The sequence below is a fragment of the Sceloporus undulatus genome, chromosome 10 (genome assembly GCF_019175285.1).
Source record: "Sceloporus undulatus isolate JIND9_A2432 ecotype Alabama chromosome 10, SceUnd_v1.1, whole genome shotgun sequence".
In the NCBI taxonomy this organism is placed as follows: domain Eukaryota; kingdom Metazoa; phylum Chordata; class Lepidosauria; order Squamata; family Phrynosomatidae; genus Sceloporus; species Sceloporus undulatus.
This window is the reverse complement of record NC_056531.1, coordinates 11,498,347-11,521,914: the sequence shown is the minus strand read 5'-3', so window position 1 is coordinate 11,521,914 and position 23,568 is coordinate 11,498,347. Positions and strand designations below refer to the sequence as shown.

General features: G+C 41.6%; 1 protein-coding gene across 1 annotated transcript; it reads left to right on the top strand.

Annotated features, from left to right (window-relative positions):
• The first annotated feature begins 257 nt into the window (after positions 1-257).
• On the top strand, positions 258-23,233 carry PPM1F (protein phosphatase, Mg2+/Mn2+ dependent 1F). Its single transcript, XM_042442084.1, has 7 exons — positions 258-546; positions 7,142-7,272; positions 12,666-12,865; positions 13,583-13,771; positions 17,480-17,623; positions 19,277-19,370; positions 21,010-23,233. Exons 1-7 carry the CDS (start codon positions 350-352, stop codon positions 21,375-21,377), a joined length of 1,323 nt encoding a protein of 440 aa, XP_042298018.1. The 5' UTR covers positions 258-349; the 3' UTR covers positions 21,378-23,233.
• Positions 23,234-23,568: the final 335 nt, after the last annotated feature.

Sequence of the window (23,568 nt, the reverse complement as noted above, 5' to 3'; positions counted from 1 at the left end):
CCCCACTGAAGTGAAGGAGGAATTTCTTCAGGGGCGGTTGGCCCTTGCTTTCCCCTGAGGCTGAGAGAGTGTGACTCGGCCCAAGGTGTGTTTTTGTGGCTGGGCTGGGCTTCGAACCCTGGTCCCCAGGGTGGCAGTCTAACACTCCAAAGACGGAGGGGATGGAATAATAAGCGCTGAGGGGCAGGTTCCTCCTCCGCCCTGAGGGGGACTCCGGGGAGGATAGGGCTGAGGGAGGCGGCCTTCTTGTGGGCCTCGCTTGCCGTCGGCCTCAGTTCCCGCCCTTCCTCTGCGCTGGGCGGGAAGCCGAGGCAGGAGAGGCCGAGGAGGAGGAGGAGAGGCGTCGGCCATGGCCTGCCCTGAGGCGGCGGCGGCGGAGGTGGAGGAGGCGCGGGCTTTCCTGGGCTCCCTCCTGAGGGACTTCCCGAAGGCGCTGGGCCCGGACGAGGCGCTGCCTTGGAGCCCCCCGGGCCGAGGGGCTTCCCCGAGCCCAGACGAGGCCCCCGCCGAAATGGCCGACTTGGCCCGGACCTTCCTGGGCAGCAGGTAGGGAAACCCAAGCGCCTTCCTTCGCAGCCGCCCTGGCTCAAGGCTGTGGAATTCTGGGAGTTGGAGTAGGCACAAACCACAACTCCCAGAATGCCATAGCTTGGAGCCAGGGCAGTCAAGCGGGGTCAAGCCAGGTGGTTGCTTCAGCGTGGATGCAGCAGCCTATGGAGACCAGGATTTGAAGCCCTGCTTAGCTAGGAAACCCACTGGGTGACCTTGGGCGAGTCACACTCTCTCAGCCTCGGAGAATGGCAATGGTCAACCCCCTATGAACACATCTTGCCAAGGAAAACCCCAGGATAGGGTTTGCCTTGGGGTCGCCATAAGTCAGAAATGACATGAAGGCACACAACGACAACAAGAAGTTCTTCATGCCCTTCAGTGTGCGGAAAGTGTGTGCTCCTGTCTGCAACAGATGCTATATCTTTCAAGCCTATGCAGGACGAAGAGGGTTCTTGTTGGGGCCATTGCACCATGTGTTGTTGGGTGCCTTCAAGACATATGGCAACCCTAAGGCAAACCTATCATGAAATGTTCATGACAAGATTTGTTCAGGGGAGGTTGGCCATGGCCTCCCCCTGAGGCTGAGAGAGTGTGACATGCCCAAAGTCACCCAGTGGGTTTCATGGCTGAGTGGGGGATCGAACCCTGGTTTCCAGAGTCGTCATCCGACGTTCAAACCACTGAGTGGATGCGTCGATCCAATTTCCTTCACATTCCATTTCTTAACAATCTCTAACTCTTTCCATGGAATTTAAGACGGTGTTGGTGAATTTTGGAAGGGCCAGAACAAGAAGAGGTGGGGAGAACAAAACATATGAGAGATGGAAGGGGTGCTCCAAGATTCAACACTCAAACCACTATATCCTGCCGGGTGTGTCGAAAGGGTACATTAATGTTGTTGTGCGCCTTCAAGCGGTTTCTGACCTAAGCTGAACTTAGCACAGGGTTTCCTTTGCAAGGTGTGTTCACTGGGAATTTGCCCTTGCCTTCCTCTGAGGCTGAGAGAATGTGGCTGAACCCAGCTCACCCGTTCATGCAGCAGGGAGAGCATCACCACACAGGTGTATGGGACGGAGCCATTTTAGCATGGGGAGATATGAATGTATGGGTGGGAGGTTTGAGGTTATCAATGCTTGGATTGTTTTCTGTGGGTTTTTTGGGCTCTGTGGCCATGTTCTGGAAGAGTTTATTCCTGATGTTTCACCAGCAGCTGTGGCTGGCATCTTCAGAGAATGCTGGCATGGAAGAGAGTGGGGTATATACCCCACTCACTTCCATGCCAGCATTCTCTTAAGATGCCAACCACAGAGGCAGGTGGAAACGTCAAGAATAATATATATGCAATTTACATGTTAATCTGTGTATATTGTTCTGTTGTTGAATGGCAGTATATACCCCACTCTCTTCCATGCCAGCATCCTCTGAAGATGCCAGCCACTGATGCTGGCGAAACGTCAGGAAGAATCATAGAATCATAGAGTTGGAAGAGACCACTAGGGCCATCCAGTCCAACCCCCAGCCATGCAGGAAATCCAAATCAAAGCATCCCTGACAGAAACTCTTCCTGAACATGGCCACAGAGCCCGAAAAACCCACAAAAAACTATGGATGCCGGCCATGAAAGCCTTCGACTTCAGATGCATGGGTTTCTTGTTTCTTATTGGAAAGACCCATATCCCAACCTTCTGATCGACATTTATTGGGGACTTGAAGGCCTGAGACTGGGCTTTGGGTTCTGGCGTTCGATTATTGATGTACTGATCCTATTTTGCCCATCCTCCACAAACATCCAGGGTGTTCAGAACAATCTTTTGTTTAGTTTTCAGTGGGATTTTTTTGGACCATGTGGCCACATTCTGAAGGAATTTATTCCTGAAGTTTCACCTGCAACTGTGGCTGGCATTTTCCGAGGGGGGTGGCATGGAAGTGCGTGGGGTAAATATACCTCTGGGACCCTTATTTGGTATATATACCCCACTCACTTCCATGCCACCCCCCCTCTGAAGATGCCAGACACAGTTGCAGGTGAAACTTCAGGAATAAATTCCTCCAGAACACAGCCATGTAGCCCAAAAAACCCACAGAAAACTATGGATGCTGGCCATGAAAGCCTTCGACTTCACAATCTTTTGTTTCTTTGCTGCTTTCAGACACTAATTTTGCTATAGCACATGAAGTACAGTCAGCCCTCCATATCCACGAATTCCTTATCCACGGATTCAAGCATCCACAGCTTGAAAATATTCCGTGTGTGTGTTTGTAGATTCCATAAAGCTAACCTTGATTTTGCCATTTTGTATAAAGGACATCATTTTACAATGCTATTTTATTTCATGGGACTTGAGTGTCCATGGATTTTGGTATCCACGGGGGGTCCTGGAACCAAACCCCAACGGATACTAAGGGCCCACTGTAGCTAAATTTTGGTAGGGAGGAATTAAAATCCGACAGGAGATGACTTGCACCACGGATTAGTATAATGAATACCAAGTTGTGCTTTAACTGGGTTCCGTTCCCTGACAGATGAATGCTTATCTGGACAGTCAGCCCTCCATATCCACAGATTTTTTTATCCACAGATTCACACATCCATGGCTCAAAAATGCTCCCAAAAATACAGATTCAAAAAAGCAAACTGTAATTTTGCCATTTTATATAAGGGTCATCATTTTACTACTTAAATGGGACTTGAGCATCTATGGATTTTGGTCTTGGAATCACACCCCAGCGGATACCAAGGGCCCACTGCATCTGTATTTTTATAATGTGTATTTATATGTTTTGTTTTGATTTTACTGTTTGGGTCAGGTTTTGATTGTATTTTGTCTTCTCTACTTTGCAATTCTCACACTGGTTTGTGACCATAAGGAATAAGGATTTGTTTACGGTGGCTTTAAGCATCTCTGATTGTTTCTGTTGAGGTTCTATAAAAGAGGGAAAGCATAATCCCCAAACTATTGGGAGAATTTACTGGCATCCCAGTACAAAAAATGTTCCACTGAAAGGCAGATTGCCTATGAATAGGAAAAGCAAAATATTGAGCACTCTGCCAGATCAGAGCTCCTGTTTTAATGAAGCTCAGGCTTTCAAGGGCCTCCCCAACTTGCCTGCTGGACATTTGGACATCAATTCTCATACCATCAAGTAGAATGGGAGTTATAGACTAACACATCTGGCGGGCACCAGTTTAGGGGAGAATAATCTCCGTAGTAGTAGAGTTCATGCGATGTTTGCAGCTTTTTCACCCCAGCTGTCACTCTTGGTATTAATGCAAGAGCGGAACATGTCAGTAGTTGCATTTTTTGCATACTTGCCCTGAAGCGAGTGTTAGTTGGAGAGGCTGCATCTCAGGGATGCATAAATCCCCAGGGCTCAAACTGTCAAGCCTCATCCAGTTTTATTACTCTTCTTCCACCCCAAGAATTCTTACGGAGGGAGTGGCACACTCTCTTGCCAACAGAGCATGCCACTTTTGAGACTGTGTACTTGTGTTCTTTCTGCGAATAGCAAGTGGGTCTCATTCAGTCAAAATGTCGCCAGAAACATTTCTCTGGGGTGGTTTATAAAAATGAAATTGATCAGGGGTTTTTATTCATAACTACAAGTGACCCTGTTTCCTCTGTGTTTTCCTTTCTGCAAAGGAGGGCTTGCCTGTGGCATTTTGTTTAACGGTTTTGGACAACAGATCCATCCTGGTTGCTTTATTGAGCCCAGTGGGGCTTGCTTCTTAGTAAACACACATAGAATTGTACAATATGATCATTGTTACCAGATGCCTGTAGTTCTGGAGGGCTGGCTTGGTGATAGCAGGGGAGGGGAGAGAGAGCATGGTCATAAGTATTATGTTCGCCAGACAACTTAAATGTGCTAAGAATAGTCCTTATTTATGGATGAACACAAGACATGTGCAGTTGGGCCCCAGCATCACTGAATTACACTTCAAACCAAATCCTGAAAGTAGTTTTTTCTCTTGTTTGACTGGAAAAATAATCCTAGTGTCTAAATTTGGTTGGCAAGTATGATATATTTTGTTGATGCACAGCAATTCAAGTCACAAATCTGTTTATATTTTTCCAGCAGTGATAGGTACAGATTGGCATTGGCAAGGACAGGTAGAGACCAAATGGTGAAAGGTCTGGAAGCCATGCCTTATGAGGAACAACTCAGGAAGCTGGGGATGTTTAGCCTGGAGAAGAGAAGGTTAAGAGGCGAAATGATAGTCCTGTTTAAATATTTGAAGGGATGTCATAGTGAGGAGGGAGCGAGCTTGTTTTCTGCTGCTCCAGAAAATAGGACGCCATGGAGCAGTGGATGCAAACTACAGGAAAAGGGATTCCACCTCAACATTTGGAGGAACTTCTTGACCCTAAGAGCTGTTCAACAGTGGAAGGCGCTCCCTTGGAGAGTGGTGGAGTCTCCTTCTCTGGAGGTCTTTAAACAGAGGTTGGATGGCCATCTGTCGGGATGCTTTGATTTAGATTTCCTGCATGGCAGAATTGCATTGGACTGGATGGCCCTAGCGGTCTCTTCCAACTCTATGATTCTAAGAAGAAAGTCACTGCTTACAATTATCTGGCAAGGGCTGATTCTTTTTGTCTACATTGTTTCCACTTCATCTTCCGAAAAGGAAACCAAGTATTACTCAACACAAAGAGATGTAGATTGTGTCCTGTAGGAAATTCTGGGAGGAAGAAGGATGCTATTGTTACCATAACCGTTCTGATACAGGACATGGTTCTGAGGGGGAGAAGCGGAATAACAGGAAATCCTTAGGATTAGCTAAGAACTGAACATACCTCTCTTACAGTGTGCATGAATGGGGTAAAGAGCTTCAAGGGTAGATTGGATGAAATGTGTTGAAGAAGTTATCTTATGGGTATAGAATAAGCTGTAATAACTATTGCTTTGAACCTTAGAATATATTCCTATTTTTGTCACCATAGCTGAAAGGTGTTTAAAGGGTTTATTACTGTACATTAAACTAATTTGGCAGTATTTGTTTAAAAATTGTATTCTTGCATTGTGTTTTCGTGGCCAGCTGCTCCAGATGCAGGTTGAGGAAAACACTAGTTTTGCCCTGAAAATTATAAGCAGAAACAGAGTGGTATTTTGTATTTAAACCAAATACCAATTTTGCTGATTCACAATGTGCTCACATGGCTTCATTTGGAACATACTGTGCAGTGTCTGGAAAATTCCTTTTTCAAAGTACTGACACCAAAAGGCTCCAGCCCTATAGCTGTAAGGCCTTGTTTTAGACAAAGAGGCACTAAACCAAGAGTAGCCCTGTAGTTTCATTGGTAGTGGATGGTGCATCCCATGGAGAGTCCTGGGGACCCACTGAGAATGCACACCACTGTCTGATAAAGTCTTAAAGTGAGGATGGGGCATCGCAGATGTGTTGGGATGTATTGGGCTGCTTTCTTAGGGGCTGAGCAGATAGGCCAGGACCCAGTGAGGATGCACAACAATGTCTTATACAGTCTATCCTGGCCCCAGTGCTCACCTGAGTTGGTGCCTGGATCAGTACAGGGATGGAGGGGATGTTCACACATGCATCCCCATGCCAGACCATGGCCTGTGCACGCTTTCACTGAGAAGCTTTCCCTGTCACTGCATCTGATGCTGAAATAGGGTGTCTAGCCATGTACATGCAGCCAGGCACCCCATTTCCACAACAGACACAGTGATGGGAGTCTTTGGAGTGAAAGTGACAGCCAGCAAGGTAAGGAACACAGGGAGCCAGTGTCAACAGCCAGGTTTTGCTGTCAAGTTTCTAGGAAATTCTGCACAAAACCAGGAGTATTTTACCCCAGGCTAAAAGTCTGTTTACCCTGAGATTGGGCTGATTCCACGAGAGGTTTTAGCCTGCATCATCTTAATTCTATGATGTGACGCTGGGACAACTCCTTAACCTTTATTCCAGGGACAGTTATTGTTCCATTAAATTTAGAGAGGAGGACCAGATTCTGTCTTTCCCTAGAGGCATAAAGGATGGTTTCTGTTTCTGATTTGCACATAATCGGAAGTTATGTTATGCTGACAAAAAGGGAGGACTGCACTGTTCAGGGGGAGAAAGGAGTATATGAATCCAAAGATAATTCATGTAATATCAAAATAGGTTCACATCACATCTGACCCAAGCCATAGGCATAGTCTATTGCCACTATTGAGACCAGCTGTCTTTGTCCCTCCCTTAGCTTTCATTTAGCCAGGGGCAGCTGTTCCAACCAGCTACCTGAACTGCTTCCATTCTAAGAAGTCAACTGGCTTTCCCCCTCCTCTTCCTTGTATATCAGGTCTTTTGCTTAGATTGTACTCCTGAGAGTAGGAACTCACACACTACTTCTCTTTGTATTCACCTGGGATACCTTTTTGGCTAAAGGGCAGGATAGAAATCTTATATAGTAAAAGAAATTGCCTTCATGAGGTTTTTGTTTGTTTGTTTGTTTGTTTGTTTTGTCTTGGTTTTGCTATGAGGGAACAGAGGTTCGTTTGTTTTAGACTTGGATTGCCAAAACACCGACTTTCCTAGTCTTGCTTACTCCATGCAGCCTATTTCAGTATCTTTTCTTTCTTTTCCCATCAGGAATGCACCACCCCTCCTTGCAGCATCTTTGATTCATGCTGCAGTCAGTGATCTGCTACAGACTGATCTCAGTGATTTTCAAAAGCAGAATGTTGAAGAGGAGGAAGCTGGACACCATGGGACATCTCCTTGTAGGTATCTTTGTAACATTTGGATCTTGAACAGAAGTTTACTATTATTTGGTAAACGTTGCTCTTTTTTTCACTAATGCAAAATATTTACATATTGCACTTCCTCAAAATGTATTCAAGTGTGGTTTATGCTCTTTTGGAATACAACATCTGGATACAATTAATATACACAAAAACCATCATTGACAAGAAGCAGATGTATGTGTGTTGTGTGCCTTCAAGTCATTTCTGAGGTATGGCATCCCTAAGACGAACCTATCATGGGGTTTTCTTGGCAAGATTTGTTCAGAGGAGGTTTGCCATTGCCTTCCCCTGAGGCTTGAGAGAGTATGACTTACGAAAGGTCACCCCATGAGTCTCATGGCCAAGCCAGGAATCGAACCCTGGTCTCCAGAGTCGTAGTCCAACACTCAAACCACTACACCACACTGGCTCCCAACACCAATATTTCAAATGCATGAGCAAATAAAAAAGGCAGAGCCTGACTCCTAAAAGTTTAAAATGTTCATTCTGCAAGGGCATTCGGCAATGGGAGCACAACATCTGAAAAGGTCCTGTTATAAGATGTCATCAGATTGCATCTACACTGCAGGAGTAATTCAGTTTGAGCCCACTTTAACTATCGTGGCTCAAGGTTTGTTGAACTACCATTCCCAGAATTCCATCACCTTGAGCCATGGCAGTTAAAGTGGGCTCAAACCGGGTTATTTCTGCAGTGTGGATGCAGCCATCAGTCTTCAGGTGGAAGCAACACTTGGAGAAGGACATCAGCAGATGGCCTTAGAGTATAGGCAGAGTATAACACAGAAGTAGGCAATCCATCAGGTTGTTGGAGCCCAAACTATTCAGAGGCTAAAAGCAAAAATGCTACACACTGCAGGGGCAACCCCCCCCTGCTTTTAGCACCCACTGTAGGCTACATCTACCCCTGAAGCCAGAAGCCCACTTCTAGTTGTATAACATCCTTTTTTACCCTGAAAAAGTTGCGAGCAGAAGGCGTGTTCTAAACAAGAATTGCCAGTAGCCTTAGTTATTCTTTTTTTCATTGTTTTTATCCCTGTTCAAGATCTAAGGGGCTGTAAATATGGGCTGGGGAAACATATGCAGTACAAACAAAGCCTGTGTGTTGCCTACCTCAGGCCTAAAGGTAAGCCGCAGCACTTTGAACTGGACTTAGCAAAGAAAGCTAGCCAATAATGCTTTGTTGAATCTGTTGGGATTGTCTGAATGAATTGCCTCAGTCAAAATTGGCAGTCTTCAAAACTAAACCATCTTCAAAGATCGTCCCATATATAATGCCGTAATCCAAATAGGAGGCTACTAGAACATGGCTATAGTCTGGGGGTCATAATGTTGTAAGAGGTAGAATTAGAAACATTTCATTTTCTGTGGAGTGGGAATTTGATTGCACTAGGTACAACTCTCAAACAAAAATCATTTTTCATCGCAACAGAATAGAAGGGAAACAGCAAACAGAAGGGAAACAGCAAAACAACACTGACCAGTGTAGCTGGCAGGTCTTAGTTTCTTATACACAGCAGCTGAATATTTGTGGGCATTTCAATAAAACGTTTTGAAGAATTGGGAAAACGCAGATCCATTCCACGCACTCATCGCTAATAGATGCTGCTATTGTTATATTTTACTTCCTGATGAATTATGCAAGTGGCATGAACATATGGGGCTCCTTCTGCCACTGAAGTAATAGGAAAGCTCTTCAGCATACGGGAAATGTGCTGGATCTTGGTAGTTGCATTAATTTATCCCACGAAATTACCATGTCTTTTGGGGAGATGGCATTTTTCAGCCTTGGTTTTCTGTCTGTAACATGAAATTGAGGGCACTATAGAGTTGGATCCAAATATACTTGAGTGAAAGGGGGAAAGTCACTGGTCCTGTTCTGCAAATGCTTAAGAATTGATGTAGTGCTATAACAAGTAGGCTCTATTTTGGTTCCCCACCACCCTATGCAAGAAAGTGCTCTACAAGAAATTTTAGCAGTTTCTTTGGATTTAGTTTTGCTGTTGTCACACAGTTCTAGTTCAAGATATAAGACAGCATTAGGAAAGCATAGAAAGTGGTTTTATACCCTGTTAGCCCATTGGTCCACTTGGGTCAGCATTTTGTACACAGTGACTGGCAGTTTCTTTTCAGGGTTTCAGGCAAGACTTGTCCTGCTTCGCTCTACTCGGGATAGAACCTGTGGTCTTTTGTGTGCAAAGCACATGTTTTGCCACAGGGTTACAGGACTTCCGTGAGCAGTAGATAACTTCCATGCACAGAAGTGCATCCTTGGATCTAATCCAGTGGTTCAAAATTCATTATAAATCACATGGCAAGGCAAATTGTTACATCCATTTGTATTAGTGGTAATTTTTCTATAATGCCGTACCAGTTTGTAGTAGTTGTAATAGTAGTAGTGCATTTCCTGTACTACTTATCCTTTAACATTTTATCTTCCTGGTTGCTTTAATATCATCTTTCTGAGACAGATGTTAAGAAAGAGTTGCTTTATATGAGGAAGGATGTGGCTTTATTTCAGACTAGCTTGAATGTAAAAAGACACTTGCCCTTCTTCGTTCTTTGCCCAAGAACATGGTGACAACTTTGTGAGTGAGATTATTGTGCAAAACATAAGATCACCCACACTTAAACTGTATTGAGGAAACAATATAGGTGAATCCTGTAGCACCTTTGAGACTACCAGAAAAAGAAATGTTTCGCATAAACTTTCATGGACTCCAGCTCACTTCCTCAGAGGCACGGAGTGAATCCTGTGGGGACAAACAAATATCCCAAGGGGTGTGTGTGTATGAATTATAATACAAATGCAAAGCATGTGGGTATGGTGATGTGGTGACAAGTTCAGTCTCAACAGTGATTGTACCGACATGCTTCGCATTTCTGTTGCAAGTTACACTCCTCTTCCCCTGTTGGTATATATGTCTGCCCACTGAGTCCATTAAAATGTATGCTAGAAATTTATTTTTCTGTTAGTCCCAATGGTACTACAGGGTTCCTTTGGATCTTTTTATGCTTATCTTTCAATACTTCTGTTTGGAGGAAATCGTTGCTAATTTGTAAAAACAAACAAACAAAAAAAACACCCGCCACTTTGTCATTACTGAGCTGCGCACTCTCCCTTGCAATACTTCCTCTCATCATCTATACTTTATGTCCCATACCAACAGTGTGCTAGAAGAATGGATGTTAGAATGTGAATGTAATGTCCCACCCAAACACTAGATATATTTAATTCTAATACAAGCAGTCTGTTTTTCCTCTGAATCACACATCAGGTACGTAATAATAATCACACATCAAGTAATAATCAAGTAATAAATTGTCTCCACCTTATGGAGAGCCTAAAAACTGCATGTCTTCATGCAACATTCGAGAAGAACATACTGCATTTACTTTGATTTTCACCATACAGTATCTTCACTCATATTGCCTCAAAACACGTGGGTATCTTATTTATTTATTTTAAAAAGCCTTGTTGTCTTTCATTTGCAAAGATTTCCTGTCTTGTGCTAGGTTCGTCCCACACAGCCTACAGAAAGCCGAGGTAACCATAAGGAAAGAAAAGATACTTGTATTATACAACCGCTTCTTAATGAACTACCTAGTGCTAGGATATTTGTGGCCATATATAATTGTCACTGCTAATAAGTTTGGATTTAACTATGTTCTCACTTTATTGTCTGTATCCTACCTCTACTTGAAACACTAGATATATTTAATTCTAATCCAATATTGCCTTCTGTGTCTCTGAGGAAGGAGGTTGTGTAACCATGAAACCTGCTACCAGAATAAACCTTCTATTCTTAAAGGTACCACATGGCTCTGTTGTTGTGCTGCAACCGGCTAACATGGCTACCCTTTTGAAAACTGCTGCATTTTCAAAAGGTTGGAGTTCACCTTTGGAGAGACTGGCCCAGTCAGCTCCCAGGTTCATAAGGTTGGTTTGGTGTCAGATGTCAAGTTATGGTCAGTCAGTGTAACCTACCAGATTCCCACAAGTCTTTTGCACTTCAGAATATTTTGCCCTAAAATTCAACAACAGCTTTATTACTAGAGCCCTTCCGCTAATATTTCAGACACACAAAATTAAAGCTAGCAGCAGAGGCTTCAGAAAGATTAATTCACCCATAGAGATAAATGCAGGTTGCTGTATCTGACAAATACGTAGCTCTTGTGGATACTCAGAGAAGTGATAAGCTAAAGGTAAAGGGAATTTGGTAACAGTTGTCAAATCTGCATCCCATAAGCCTATCCCTAAACACAGCGTGTACTGAACAAAGACAGTTGTGTGTGGTGTTATCCTGCTGTTATGGCAACAAAGGTGTCAAGGAAGGTTTGTAGATTCCTTGGCATATTATAGTAAAAACTCATATTCCAAAAGAGAGAGAGAGAGAGAGAGATGTAGTGGTTTGAGTACTGGAATAAGACACTAGGACACCAGGATTCAAATCCCATGGGCAAGTGACACTCTCAGCTCACAGGAAGACAAAAACTAATTCCTGAACAAATTCTGCAAAGAAAGCCACTTTAGGGTTGCCATGGAAGGCACAAAGCAACAAATAATCAACACGTCATTTCTTATCCTGCCCTGTATACTGATTCAGTCACTTATAAGGGACGTAATTGTATGACCAAGATGAAAACTAGACTGGTCATACCAAAGGAAGGGCTACTTTTCAGGCCTTTTTGTTATGTGTTAACTTATGTAACTTCCGTGTTACAGCCATTTCAAGAAAATTGTTCCATTAGAAGCTGGTCTGGTAAAGTATATACAAGGACCATACTATGTTGATATGCAAGAACACTTTGCAATAAAATAGTGTTGCATGTGTGTTGAGAAAGAGCAACTTCCTCTGCCAGGCTCAATAAGTTGGAGGAGACATAAAAGTTGGTGGGTTTCTACAGGTTTAATTTCCGTCTCCTCTTGTTCTAATCCATGCTGTTTGGAAATGAAAGACGAGAGACAAGATGTTTGGCACTGTTGCTGCATTTTACAATTACAGCATAATTTCTTCATTCACCTTAAAGAAAAAGGTGAAACTTGACCTTGAAAAAAAAAAAATAAAAATAATAATAATAATAATAATAATAATAATAATAATTTAATAATAAAATCTTTATTTATATTTCCCGCCTCTCCCCATGGATCGAGGCGGGAGTACAACACATAAAATCAGCATTACAACAAAAACAAATTATCTAAAATTACATCAATTAATGAACAAGACAAATTCACAAAATTAATACAGTCCAGTATAAACTGGTGAGAGGAAAAAAGCTGAAGCAGTGAGAGGAATAGTGTGGACGAAGGAATAAATATGCAATGTATGCCTCCAAATGATGACTTCGTATAACTTTTTTTTTCCCAGTGTTGGATGGAGGTCCTTTGCAGCGCTGTTTCTTTAACAAACTCTGGGAAGTTTGCTGCAAATGGCAAAAGCAGCCACCAACTCTCAAGCCCCTTGACCGCTACCTCCAGGTTTCTATCCACGCAACCCGTAATACTCGTCGGAAAATGGAGGACAGACATGTTTGTCTACCAGAATTTAATCAACTTTTTGGCATGACGGTAAATTTCTAGGGCTCAGGTGAGGGAATCCGAGTACCCACAGTAGTTGTTGTCCACTTTTGAGATAATTTTAGCTCTCCAAAGTAATGAGCAAAAATCATCCAGTTCCAGCAGTGGTGAATTTCACTTTCTCTTGGCCATGTTAGTTTTAAAATGGTAAATTCAATATTGTCCTGCACTCCTTAAAAAGCAGTCCCAGTCTCACAGTATATAAACACCATACAGAGATTTCAAACTATTTGTTAAGCTATGTGTTCTGTTAACTTGATAACCTGAGCAGCAGCACTACTTATGGACAATAGATCACTAAAACATCATATTAAAATGCACACTAAAGATCTAACAATCTGAATTTCTGAATATGCCTGCTTGCAAGGCAGAAGTGGAGATATTGGACTGCAACTCCCATCAGCTCTAGCTTGCATAGCCACTGGTGATGGATAATGGGACATGTAAACGAACAACTTCTGGAAGGCCATCCTTTGCCTACCCATGGTATAAGGATTTCTATTACTGGAGGTGATGCAGGGCTAAGTAGTGTAGGTTTGCTTTGTGAAGGTAACCCAGAGTAAATGTACTATAATTGTAGATTGATCAGAGGATGTGACTTGTTGCCAGCTCCTCTGCAAGCCAATAAGACATTCTCATATGATTTTTGGTTTTATATACACTGTATATATTTTCTCTCTTCTCTTTACATGACACCACTATCAAAAGGATAATGTGGACAGAGCATACTTTGCCGTGTTTGATGGGCATGGAGGAATAGATGCTGCGAACTATGCAGCTACTCATTTGCATGTAAACGTGGCACATCACAAGGAGATCCTGAGAAATCCAGTGGAGGCCTTAAGAGAAGCCTTTGAAAAAACAGATGAAATGTTTCTTTTGAAAGCCAGGAGAGAGGTGAGTGGGGAGAAGCTGGCCCTACAGCACTGATAAATTGTGGGCCTGCCAGAGAAGGAGGGAGTGCTGAGAAGCGTATCCTCTCGACAGTTGACTGTTCTGTAACTACTTAATGCCTATTAGTTCGCTAAGCATCCCAGATGAATAATGTATTGATTGATTTAATAGACTATAGCTGAAGAGGCATTGTCCACAAATTGGAGGAGATGAAATTTTTTGTTTAGCTCAGCACTGATTGATTGATGTCTGGATCTTTCCAGAAGGATAACCATATGTTTTAAACACATCTATATTTATCTAGTTGACTCCTTTCTGCTCCTCCAGTCACGGAACATAGCCTCAAATTTAAGAAAAACTGAATCTGGGATGTGCCTGTTAGAGCTGAGGTTTTCTTTCCTCTTTCGGTGGATTAGAAATTTGGGGAGAAAGCAGGATAGTTGATCATACGCTGCTGACAATGTGATGAAACACACAGCAGCGGAGCTAGTACCGTGGTATGGCTGGGCCAGATCTTCACAAATAATTTCTCTAGGTAGACCATTTAAAAGTGATCTAAATCACCAAAGAGGAAAAATCTACAGTATTTAACTTATTTTCCCAAAAGTGTAATTCATGTTTCCTGAACTTGTGCGCACACTAACTGGTTATTAAAAATGAAACAGTATGGATTTGCAGCCCAATAGACCATCATATAGACTGTGAAGGAATAACCTCAAGCCTTTGGATGTATACTTAGAGTTAAAGATGGATAGCTGTGAAGTTAATGGATTGCTGTTTGGCTTTCCTTGTCTACATATGCAGGGACAATCCCAAAGCATGATTCATTATCAACCAACTGTCCAGAACTTACTGGTGCCCTGGGATCCACTGCTCTGCAATGAAGCGCCCTTACTAGGACTACAGTACACCAGTGCTCAAAGCTTTCCAAAATAAGGGTTACCAGGAGAATAGTGTTGTCATTCCTCTCCCACTGTATCATTTCCCATGACCTTCACTTTTCTAGCACTATTATACTCATTTATCAGAAATTTCCTGTACAGTGGTCCCTTGGTATCCACTGGGGTTTGGTTTCAGAGCCCCCATGGATAGCAAAATCTGTGAGGTTCAAGTCATATTAAATAGAATGGCATAGTAAAATGGTGTCCCTTCTATAAAATGGCAAAATCAAGGCTTGCTTTTTGGAATGTATATATTTGTTAATTTCAAGCCGTGGATGCTTGGATAAAAAGTCTGTGAATACAGAGGACTGACTGTACTTGTACTTACCCACCTCTCCCCATGGATTTAGACAGGGAACAACAGACCAACAAATACACAACATCAGTTAAAACACACACATCAGTTTAAAAGAACAAACAAAGCACACACATATTAAAACAATCCATACTTAAAATTACCATTTAAAAAGCTACTGGATAGGCCTGCTGGAAGAGACTGGTCTTTAATGCTGTTTTAAGTGTTCTAAACTCCACACGTTCTGCTTCTCTGGCCTGTGCTTAAATTCTTCTCAGAACATCTGTGGGGTGCCACTTCGCTGTGGAAGCTTCTAGATGAAGCTTTTATTGTGCAGTCACCAAATAAGTTCATGGAATTTTACAGGAAGTTCAGACTGTGTCATCGTCTTCCTTTGGAATCCCCCCATTGTTTTTGCTTCTTGCACTTTTTTAATTACTAGAGAATATATGTGAGAAGGGGAAAATGAGTTAGCACAACTGTGTCATCTGACTAGCAACACTAGGTAGTCCTCTTCAAATCCCACCAGTGTTATTCACCATGGTGAAGGGCATTAATGTGAAAAAGCACTTAACAAAAGTGGTTTTTTATCCATATGGAGCAGAACCTAATAATTAATTTATGTAACCTAGTCTATATACTTCATAAAATTGGCTGTCTCCCCCCACCACTATAATCCGTGAGTTTCCGGTTATGCAATCATGTCCATCTTCGGTTAATTGTCCACATTTTGAGGAAAATAGGTATATCTGAGCATGACTAGGGTGTACATGAAGCTTTTTCATGTTGATGATATGATAAATATTTATTACGGTCACAGACCAGCATGTGTTGATGTATTATACAACCATGTAGGTTTGTTTGGGGGTTTTTGGTTCTCCATATCAGACCATACTGTCTCTCTTTGACCACTGTTGTGGTAAAATGTATATTAGAAAGCACTAACCAAAATATTGCACATGGACAACTTTGTCTTGGATAAAAAATAAACCAAGGACTTCTTCAATGTGATGGTTTGGTTGTTATAGTTTTTTTGTGGGTTTTTCGGGCTATGTGGCCATGTTCTAGAAGAGTTTCTTCCTGACGTTTTGCCAGCATCTGTGGCTGGCATCTTCAGAGAATGCTTACCTGGAAAGAACTTGGGTAGATATATTGTATAACCTGGAAAGGCAGGAGTGATTTGCCCAAGTCCTTTCCAGGCAAGCATTCTCTGAAGATGCCAGCCACAGATGCTGGCAAAACGCAGGAAGAAACTTCTCTAAAACAGGACCACTAGCCCAAAAACCACAAAACTATGGATGCCGACCATGAAAGGCTTTGGTTTTGGCGTGTTTGTTTTTTCCATGTTGGGGAGGGAGAATGGTGAAAACTAGGTAAAGCTGGTTAAGTGTTACTTTATGTGCATTGCTATAATTAACTAACACAAGTGTTATGTGAAGGAATAGACATGTTTACACATGATAGCTTAGTTTCCCTATTGCGTTTTCCACAGAAGTGGTCCTTGCAGCAATAGCACTAATTAAGTCCTTCTCAGTTCAGTGGGACTCACTCTGTAGTAAATCTGCATAAGACTGCACTCTCAGGGGTAGTCCACACTGGCCAAATCAAGTGACTTCTAACCGCTTTGAAGGTGGGGTTTTTTTTACGAAACACGAGGCAAATGTGGGTAGAAAAGTGAAACAAATCTGTGTGCCTGGGCTGAAAAACAGAGCAAAAAGGATATTCTGACTCAAGGTGGAAAATGTGCATTATAGCACTGGCGTATAAACAGCCTGGTGCCAGTACGGTAACGCAGCAAAGCAAAAACACAATTCCCAATAATTCAATGGATGTAATTACAACATACACAAACCAGACAATCCAACGGGTGCATGGGGTGAAGAGAGCATGTACAGGGGAGCCTCCATAATTGTGCTTTCCCAATGTATCACTGAGCACATCGATGCACTGTATAGGCAGTGCATCACACATACAACTGTGTGGCCAGTCATGGGGGAATGTCCAATGGAATAGCATCTGGGTGGGAAGAGGGAGGCAATTGGAGGTCACTAGCAGTGTGTTTGTGTGATAGTGTGCATGCATGGTGAAGAGGTGACAAAAAAAATAACAGTTTGACACCACATGGTGCAGACAGCCCATGGGTGTTGGCTTGCCTTAGGAGTGGGCTGTGTGGACAATGCGGTTTTGGGCTGCTTTCAGAAAACCCAAACTGAAGAGGGATAGGTTGTGTATATGTGTGTACAGAATCACTAGTTGTGTTTTACTTCTTGACAGGTGTTTTGACAATCATTCCAATCATTACAACTAAAGTATACTGGTGTGAATTCACTGTAAATGTTTCCACATCAGTACTACAACATCTTTGACATCAGCTTCTTGCTTAAGTAATGAGCACCAGTTATCTCACCCTGTGCCACAGTACCTTTCATCCTTTGAAGACTCTTTAGAACATATTTTCCCCTTTTAATTCCACAGAAGCTGCGCAGTGGTAGCACCGGTGTTTCTGCCTTGATTGTGGGGAACAAGTTACATATAGCTTGGCTTGGGGATTCCCAGGTGATGTTGGTCCAGCGAGGGAAAGCTGTAACCCTGATGGAACCTCACAAACCAGAGAGACAGGTAACTGCTGCTCTTTTGAGTCTTTTCCTCAAACCTCTTGGCTTCTGTGAACAATTTATTCTTCTCTTCTAAAACAATATGGGTTGTCCTCTGTCTGATGCAAAATGGGGCTTCCCAGAACTTTATAGATGTCTGCGTCAATGGGGCACCCCATAGGTATATAGAAAGATACTCGTTTCCAAATTAAATGAAAAAGGAATATTTGAAGACCACAAAATGCGCTGTTAAGGACCTGTGAGCTTCTAGAACGTATGGAATTTTGAGAGCAATTGAGCCATAGATGTGAATGTGAGTTGAAAGCCTAATTAAAGTAAGTATCTCACAGATCAGAATTGCTTTGGAGAGAGTGCTATTGCTAGGAAGAAAAGTTAGAAAACACCACCCAGTTGTCTGGACAGCTGGATCCTAGGCAGTTTGACCAGATGTCTTCCTTTACTGGGACATGTCCTAAGTTTCAACCTTCTGTCCAGGATGAATTCCAAAATGTCTTCCATTCTGAGCATGCCTAAGAAGCCCATTGAGTAACACCACATTTGCTCTTCCCTTTTGAAAAATGTGTCTCCTTGGCAGCCTGTCCTCAATGCAAACATGGGGATAAGATGGATCCTTCTAAAGTTCTTTTTTTTTAGGAGCAGCAGCAGACAAGACTTACCCCCAGAGCTCAGGGCACATTTGTTTTGCAAAGGGGACCCAGACCAGGCAGTGGACTACTTGAGGGCACAGTGCAAATGTTGAATATTTTTTGGATAGCCCTTGTAGTCCTTTCCAACTATATGATTCTATGATTTCCCTTAATGGAAATAATAATTTAAATGTAGATTCAGCCAAGGGTTTGTTGCCAGTCAAGTACAATTTTAAGCATTTGTCTTGCTCAGACTTCTATTAAGTCTATTGCATGCCAAGAAGACATTTTAACAAAGAACAGTTAATCACAAAAATATGGTTGAGTACCTATTAAAAGACAGTATCTGTATACCTGTAAATGAACCATATGAAATGAATTTCTATTTCTATTAGTATGTTTAGGCTTTGTTTGGTAATGTCCTGTATTATTTTTTTTGAATGCCTTACATTTTGTAGTGCCTTGTCCTCCTTTGTGGTGATGACAACTAGTCACCCTGACTCTGGGTAGAAATACTGTGAAAGGTCTTAGGCTGGACACAAAGAGTTTTTCATTAAACAGAGACTCGGGATGGCAGTTCACTGCCACATAAGATAAAGCTGGTAGGAAAGCAACTCCCACATGTCTCTGACTGCATGTAAAAAAGGGTCAAGTGAACACAAGAGGAGATGGTTGGTTATGGGCTATACTTTCTTGAGCTGTGCAAAGAGAAATTACGTGCAAATTCTTCTTATCTGATACTTTGGCAGTACTGCTGTTGTATGGATATGTGGATTGTGAGTTTTCACACAACACAGAAGCCAACTGCTTAGTAAGGCCCTTCATATGGCAGAAATGAGTGAGATGGCACTCATGAGGTTGCTGAAAACATCCTTACTCTCTTAAGCTATATGGGAAAGTTTCATGAATAGGGAAAAGGGAAGTGACTATTCCCCCTGCTTTTTTCCCTTCCTTTCCAGAAACCACATTTAGTGTTTGCGCCGTCTACTAACAAAGGCTTAGTGAGGCTTTTTAAAAATTTATTTATGTAGGATGAAAGACAACGCATCGAAGCATTAGGAGGCTGTGTAACCTACACAGACTGCTGGCGTGTCAATGGAACCCTGGCTGTTTCCAGAGCTATTGGTAAGCCTGATTCTGAAATATCACAAGCCTATAAGAGCCCATTCATTTAACATATTTAACTCAGTTTTAAAAATGCCAACATATAAATGTGATGGGAGATTGTTGTTGTTTCCTCTCACAGTTTGAAATGGCACATTTTTTTCTTTGGGTAGGGAGTTATTTCAAAACACAATCTCAACAATTAATAACTTACTAATTAAATTGTTTATATCTTAGGGGGAAAAGGTTGTTTTGACACTGAATGCCTATTTCTTGTGGAAGGTTGAAAAGAATGAGGCACAAATGCTGCAGCGAAATCCTAATTGCACAAAACCATGTGGTGTTTAGTAACATTAAGAGACAATGCAGTATTTGCTAACCTTGGACTTAGTTGCTGACCTTACTTCACCTACATTAATATTGCCATAGTAACACACACCTGGCACAATGTGCTAAAGAATAAAGCTCCTTCCGTTCTCTTATGAAAGCATCTGTAATGATATTTTAACATTGTAGATGTGCCACTCAAGATGGGGTGTGTGTGTGTGTTGGTATCAGAATCTGTTGCTAATGTTTTCTTTATGTTAACCGACAATTCTATGTTTTAACATTTTGAAATGGTAGTTTATAGCTTTGCCTTCACTTCTATATGTGAAATGCTTTGATTTTTTTTACTTATTAAAAGCACGTTTAACCTGTATTTCTTTTCATAAAGAGTATTTCTTGCACACATTATGACAATGTGTGCAAAAATACAATAAATCAGAATGTAAGCAATATATCAGCAGAGGCAAAATTAAAGTAGCAGCAGAATAAAACCAGCAAACTGTCTAACCATTGCCTGTTCCAAACACTTACTTAGATGGCAGTAACTTGATCTGATGTCTAAAAATGTTTGAATACTGTTTGCATAGGTTTTTATGACGAGCCATCTTGGCAGCCTTTTTGGGACCAAAAGGCACAATATAAAGGTTTCTATAAATATATAAAAACAAGCAGAGAACATGCCTCCTGGTGCAATACATTACAGAGTCTGGGAAACATTACTAAAAGGGCTCCACATATGTACCTAGTAAATGTACTCCAGACAGCAGAAGGACACAGAATGAATCTCGTCCCATTATCATTGTCATCGCCATTGTCCTGCATTTCCCATTTTGGCAGCTTATAACAGTTAAAACAAATATAGGTTGAAATCCACAGCGTACAAAAAGTTAAAAAGCAGTTAAAGAAGACAAATGGCAAACAAGCAGTGGTGACATTAAAATGTTACACCTTAAAAACAAGCATTGAGCAAAGGAAAGCATGCGGATTCCTGCTCAGGCAAAACAATTGAGGCATTTCAAAGGACGCTAAGAAACAAAACAAGATTTCAGTAATATCAAGATGTGGAGGAAGGGGGATCACATCACCCAAAGAAGATCTTTAGTGCAATCTTTATAATGCCAGTTCAGCTCCTGCCTCCAATAGTTGGGATGTTGTTGAGCTGTGCCTTCCATCAGCCATAGCCAGCAGAACTGATGGTGAGGAATAATAGCAGTCGCCATTCAGGAAGATCTCGAAGGCCTTCACCAGAAATGGAAGAATGTGTTGAACATTCACAAAAAGAATGGGTTGGCTGCTAGTCTGTTATCTCTTTTTCTTCTACTTTCTTTCTTAGGTGACCTGCTCCAAAAGCCATATATCTCTGGCTGTGCAGACAGTGCATCGTTTGAGCTGACAGGTGCTGAAGATTATGTGCTTCTAGCTTGTGATGGATTTTTTGATGCCATCCAACCTTTCGAGGTGGTGGACCACGTTCTAGAGCACTTAATGCAAAACAAAGGGGATGGTCTCAAGACGGCGGAGAGCTTGGTCTCAGCAGCAAAGGAGAGCGGATCCACTGACAACATCACCGTCTTGGTGGTATTTCTAAGGGAACCCAAAGAGATTATGGCTGACTGTCTCAGAGAGCCCAAAGGTTGCCCTGAAGATGACAGTGCAGCAAAGTCACTCTTTAACATTTTCAGCTCCAAAACAAACAATTGAAGTGGTTGCAATTGAAAGAGTGACTGTCAGATCCGCTGAAAGCTCAATATCCACATGTAAGGAGGTTTGAAAAGAGAAAACCAGAAGTCTCTTTCTGGTAGCTCTGTTACCACTAGAAACCAAAATGATTGTGCGGTGGACAAAATGCTAGAATTCAAGTGACCCCAACATTTTGAAATGTGGATTCTTCTATAGAACAAGCCTGTGCCTGGGTTGTACCACTTCAGACTGTTCAGATAGGATGAGATGACTGTCTGTTTCTTCCTATCAGGAAAAGGGCTATTATTTCTAGGAACAGCGAGAACTGTAGCCTCACATTCTCTCTGACTTTTCAGCATGAAGGTTTGTTTAATAGAGACACAGTCAGTCTAAAACAGAGCTTGGGAAATTACTTTTAAAAAGCAATTAATGATAGTCCCAAAGTCCAGAAATATCCCTTTAAAAAAAAAAAGGTAACTTTATTTTTCCGTATCTTAAAAGCATCTAAATGTGTTGCTTTATAGATACTTCTGGAAAGCAGGTAATCTTTCACTCCTTTGTGGATTTTGGATTTTGTTTTATTCTGCTGTATGGCTAGCATTGCTACTCTTGGTTATGTTTTAAAGTTATCATTACACTCCAAGGAGAGGGATGCTCTCCATCATTCGTTCAGATTTGTAATATAGCTATACTCTCATAGGAAACAAGACATCATTCTGAAAAACTGGTTGTTTTGTAACTTTATTTCCAAGCTCTGGCCTGAAGTGATGCAGCTCAGACACAAGTTTTACCACCTTAATAAGAACTAACCCTCAGAGCACTCTCAGGTTTCTGCATTTACTCCTTGGCAGTAGTTTTACATCTGCCCGTTTACATCTGTTTGTTTTGGGAGTTGGTGAAAAGGATCTCAACTCGAGATCAAGACCTAAATCCAGCGGAGTTTACATAAGTACATTGACTTACCAAATCCCCATTGATTTCATTTCTAGTTGGGCCTAACAGTTGAGCTTAGGACTAAAACGTGGGACTCTCTGGAATGCTGTTAAGTCGCATATGATTTAAAGAGAGCTGCACTTAGATATTATTTGTATTTAATGTGTGTGAATAAGCTACAGTCATCATCACTGGAGATGAGTTAATTCCTGTGGTCAGATTCAGTATTAAATGGAGTAACCAAGACTGGAACATTAGCGGCTTTATTTCTATGTAAGAGTTAAGGCCCCTTCTCTCTGTTGCATACCAAAGAAAATACTAGTGATAAATGTCAATGATGTGTTAAGGAGGCCTAAGAAAGAACAGTTAGATAGTGAGATTTAAAATATGAACAGAGAATATCTACTTATATAGCTAACCATCAGCAGGGGAATTTTCTCTGTGGATGTATCCTTACTTGTAACTGATTTTGGGTTTTGCCACTGCATTCTCTTTGGGGTTCATTTAGTGCTATATATGAACATTTTGTTGCTCCAATGTGATAAGACATTACTCTTCCTGTTGTACGCATCTCATGGTGAACCATATGTAGAATTTTTATATTAGTATTGTTATACTGTACTTGTGCTGGGGACCTTTTTTGAAGTATTATAATATGTTGGAAGCCTTATTTAAATCAAGATTTAGATGTCCATGACCGTTATGTCTTGCTTTGGAAACCAGCTGCTCTCAAGTGCCATATGCCCTCTAGCAAAGGTGCACAGGGCTGCTTTATTTCTATTATATTGTGTGGAGCATATGATTGCTTTTATTGTCATTTGAAGAGGGGTTTTATTGAAACAGCCAAAACACTTGTAAAGCATTACAACTTTTTAAAATGTATGCAGAAACTGATGTAGTTCAGGGACATTTGGGCAGGGCAGGCCAAGTTATTTCAGAACTTTCCCAAGATTAGAGATATATAGTATAATATATTAGAGATATATATATCATAGATATATTATCGTGTTGATTAAAATAGGAGTCTGCCCTATCCCATAGAAAGGGAGGGTTAACATTTAAGAGCAAAAGGAAGCAGTGTTAAAAGCAGTACCTTTCCTACTCTGCTGCATCCCATCGCTTGAATTGCTTTTTCCCCTCAAATCATATCTTTAAGTTCACAAGTAGAGCAGCTCAGCTAAAATTAAATTATTGGAGGGAAGTCTGTGATTGTGACCTGGTTGTTTTGATGCTTGACTCAATATTTGATATTTGCTGTTTTTAACTTGTTTTCATATGA

Coding starts and splice junctions, on each gene's coding strand:
- PPM1F (XM_042442084.1), top strand. CDS start 350: ATGGCCTGCCCTGAGGCGGCGGCGGCGGAGGTGGAGGAGGCGCGGGCT. Junction 7,273..12,665: donor ACACCATGGGACATCTCCTT/GTAGGTATCTTT, acceptor TTTTTTTCCCAG/TGTTGGATGGAGGTCCTTTG. Junction 17,624..19,276: donor CTCACAAACCAGAGAGACAG/GTAACTGCTGCT, acceptor TTATTTATGTAG/GATGAAAGACAACGCATCGA.